The 3243-nt window shown below is 34.3% G+C and overlaps 2 protein-coding genes across 3 annotated transcripts in view; both read right to left on the reverse strand.

Moving 5' to 3' along the window:
• Positions 1 to 18: 18 nt before the first annotated feature.
• The window catches only part of LOC102196149 (uncharacterized), a 5283-nt gene continuing 2058 nt past the window's right edge, over positions 19 to 3243 (reverse strand). Inside the window, exons 3-11 of one of the 2 annotated variants that reach the window (XM_005754971.1) lie at positions 2369 to 2490; positions 1965 to 2108; positions 1722 to 1876; positions 1493 to 1610; positions 1302 to 1410; positions 1068 to 1198; positions 778 to 859; positions 506 to 583; positions 19 to 297 (exon numbers count right to left, since the gene is read on the reverse strand). In XM_005754971.1, the coding sequence (XP_005755028.1) occupies positions 510 to 583; positions 778 to 859; positions 1068 to 1198; positions 1302 to 1410; positions 1493 to 1610; positions 1722 to 1876; positions 1965 to 2066 (771 nt within the window). In that variant the 5' untranslated portion in view covers positions 2067 to 2108; positions 2369 to 2490 and the 3' untranslated portion in view covers positions 19 to 297; positions 506 to 509. Of the gene's footprint in view, positions 298 to 505; positions 584 to 777; positions 860 to 969; positions 1199 to 1301; positions 1411 to 1492; positions 1611 to 1721; positions 1877 to 1964; positions 2109 to 2368; positions 2491 to 3243 lie in introns of those variants that run through there. The other variant, XR_312466.1, reaches the window with a different exon arrangement.
• The window catches only part of LOC102196912 (uncharacterized), a 9085-nt gene continuing 8019 nt past the window's right edge, over positions 2178 to 3243 (reverse strand). The window contains exons 10-11 of the mRNA XM_005754972.1: positions 2369 to 2490; positions 2178 to 2207 (exon numbers count right to left, since the gene is read on the reverse strand). Coding sequence (XP_005755029.1) covers positions 2178 to 2207; positions 2369 to 2490 — 152 coding nt within the window. The remainder of the gene's footprint in view (positions 2208 to 2368; positions 2491 to 3243) is intronic.

The raw sequence follows: 3243 nt of genomic DNA on the forward strand, positions 1-3243 counted from the left end.
GCTTTCTTCAATTTCCAATAAACCAGGGCCAAGCCATCTCCGATCAGCAAGAATCCTGTTATAATGATTCCAAATAGGTAGATGTCTTCAATGTCCTCAGTCGAAAGTCCCGCCAGGCACACGACATGCCACTTCTCCTGCCATCGTGTATCCGGCAGGGAAAGTCTCTCCAGGACGGTTGAACTCTTCCGAACCCAGGCTTTTCATCGAGAAGTGAGTGTCAATTGCATTTAGGGATCAGTTGATCAAATTCATAGTTCTTCTTTAGGTATTAGAGATGAGGACTGAGAGGCTCTTCTGGGGTTAGAGATAGACACGACCAGATATAAGACACGAGAAGCCAAGCAGGAAAGATAAGGGAGGGAGAGGGAGAGAGATGCGTCCACCTCCATCAGAGCCAAAGCAAGCAAACAGAATCTATTGTCTATTAAAGACAAAAACACTGACATTTTTAAAAAAATTAACAACAATAATTTCATACTGAAGATAAAATCTTAGCATTTACCCAGTTATATTTCATCATCTGGAGTGCCTACAAGTAGATCATAATGTTTCTTCAACATCTTAAGCTCTGTTGAAACATCTGAAAAACAAAACTGTTTTTGAATTGTTTCCTCCCAGAGTGACACACATACGTAAATGTGTGGCTAAATGAGTAATGAATTAATTTTTAAAAAAAGATAAATAGACACCCTTATTGTTATCAGCTGCAAGATTGCAAAGATAAAGAGGAAAGGCAAACAATTTGAACCAATGTAATTACATCAAACTGTTTACCTGGGAGTAAGCACTCTTCATCCTTGAATGAAAGTCCAATAGATTCTTTCATAGTTTTCTCCAGAGTCTCCAAGACGTATACCTAATTTAAAAATGTAAAGTTTTTCCTCACTTACCACAGACTAAGATATTATGTTAAAGTTGTATTTAGAAGTTTCTCAGACTGGATTAAAAATATAAATGGAAACAAACATTTCTGTATAAGTCTATTCCAGTTAAATACAGAAAAAGCCTTCAGGTGAGTTATGAGAAAATATGTTCATCATAATTCTTCATAAAACATGACAAACCACCAAATCGTGCAACTTCTCCAACATGGTACTTTTTGCCTGCTCAAACATGTCCTTCTTTGAGTGCACGTGGTTTTTAATAGTCTCCCTCATGTTGTACAACGTGTCTTCTCCTGTAAATGCTAAAGCCTCTAAAAAAAGACAGAAAACTCTTCAGACTTTTTATGCTGAATAATAACAAACATAAATATCTGTTTAAGTGATAAGTTGTAAAGCTCTGATCTTATTTCTTACTCTTGTAGCCTTCTTCCATAATGTTCTCAACTGTCTCTGTCAGACTGCTGTAGACAATTTTCTTCTGCTTCTGGATGATTCTGTTTAATTTTGCCTTAATCTTTTCTTCCTGAGAGAAAAACATGAAGTATAGATGAACTTTACTTATTGTTTATCAATGGGCTAATGTATAAGAAAGTCTCATCTCTTACCTCTGTCTTGAGGAATCTGAGCTGTAGTTCAGCATTTTTGTACTTTTCAATCAGAGAATCAGTGTTAAGTGTAAATGTATTGATGACTCCGTTGACTGCTCCACATTTTACTTCATTTCTAAAACAAGTAAACATTACGGTTTATAATGACAGAATTGGCAAGTTTATATGTTATGAATTACATATCTTGAATGATATTATGTGACTGTTTAGAACATGTTTTTATTACGGGAAGGTCTTTCTGAATTCTGCACCAATGCTGTCAATCAGACAGGAAGCCAACTTCATATTAAGGTTTATTGGTTTCCCTTTTTTTGGTTTGTAGATGCCACCATTCTCAATGACACACTTCAGTAAATTGTAAAAAGCACCACCATTCTTTCCCTGAAACACAAAAGAAAACTCAGAATTATTGCATTTTACATTGTCATGTAAAATCTGTATGTATTTTAACTATGATTAAAAAACATACATGATAAAAGAAGGATTTCTTAACACCATCATCAAGACATCTTTCAAAAGCCCTACAGGTGTCTTCCATTTCTTTTCTGACATTATCAAGTTGGAGGTTCATGTTTCTCTCAAGTTCTTCACACACCTCGTCTGTTTTACTATCCTGAAAAACATTTGAAGGAATAAAACCATGAAAACCACTTGTTGGGTTTTTAAAAAAGATTAATGAAATTCAGTTGGTTTTAAAAGCCACTCTAAGGACCTGAGAAGCAAAAATGGAGCATCAATACCTTATGAATCAGTCAACTAATTAATAACTCATAATTTAATAAATATAGCAAAACCAAAATCAGACACACAAACACAATTGATAAATCCTAACATGTAAGAGAATGTTGTTGTGTATCTTTTACTTGACCTTACCACTCCTCTGGAGTTGGCGCCTTGAATCAAAGACAGAATCCCGTGAGCTCGATTCACGTAGTTTACTGTCTCTGAGTGACAGTCATTGAGATCTTGCAAAAATCTCTGAAGTTTGGGTATTTCTGTAAAATAAATTGCAATGTTACAATTTTACATTACGTACTTATTTGAAATTAAATAATTCTTCTTTCAGTCAAGGCAAACTAAAAAAACAAGTGCAATCTATGGAGGACCAGGATTATCAAAATGAATGAATTAAAAATGCAATTAAATAATTAAATATATGTTTCATTATTTAATTAAAATTGGAATTAATTAATTAAATAAATATTTCAATAATCAATTAAATGTCCATTCATTACATTTAAAGCATTTATTTATTTCAAATTTTATTTTATTAATGACATATTTAATTAATTATTTAATGATGTATTTATTTAATTCATTTTGGCACTCTTGGCCCTGCCTCTGTCTTCATGAATTAATTTTATCTGTCAGCCTCACCCATCAAAGTCAGGGGGCGGGGTTAACACTGCAACCGCTGCTTGTCTAACATCTGAATGGTTACAGTGCAAAGTAAGTCAAGACAGGTTGATCCTAAATAATTGACTGCTATGAAATGGTAATAGTGTGGACTTGGGGCAGCCAGGTATCCCAGAATGCATTTCAAAACAGAAGCGGCAATGGTGGTGGCGCTCTAAACTGTAAGCAAAGTTTTAAAATACCCAGTTTTTCTGTCATAAACTGTACTTTTAATATTATTTTAGCTGAGAATTCAATGCCGTAATCTTCACGTATCAGGTCAGGTTGTCAACATAGAATATGTTTGCAAAAGTTACCTGGTTATCGTCACAGTTTAACGTGGGCACTGTTGC

Source organism: Pundamilia nyererei, unplaced genomic scaffold, assembly GCF_000239375.1.
Source record: "Pundamilia nyererei isolate P.nyererei 1_Seehausen unplaced genomic scaffold, PunNye1.0 scaffold00789, whole genome shotgun sequence".
Lineage (NCBI taxonomy): Eukaryota > Metazoa > Chordata > Actinopteri > Cichliformes > Cichlidae > Pundamilia > Pundamilia nyererei.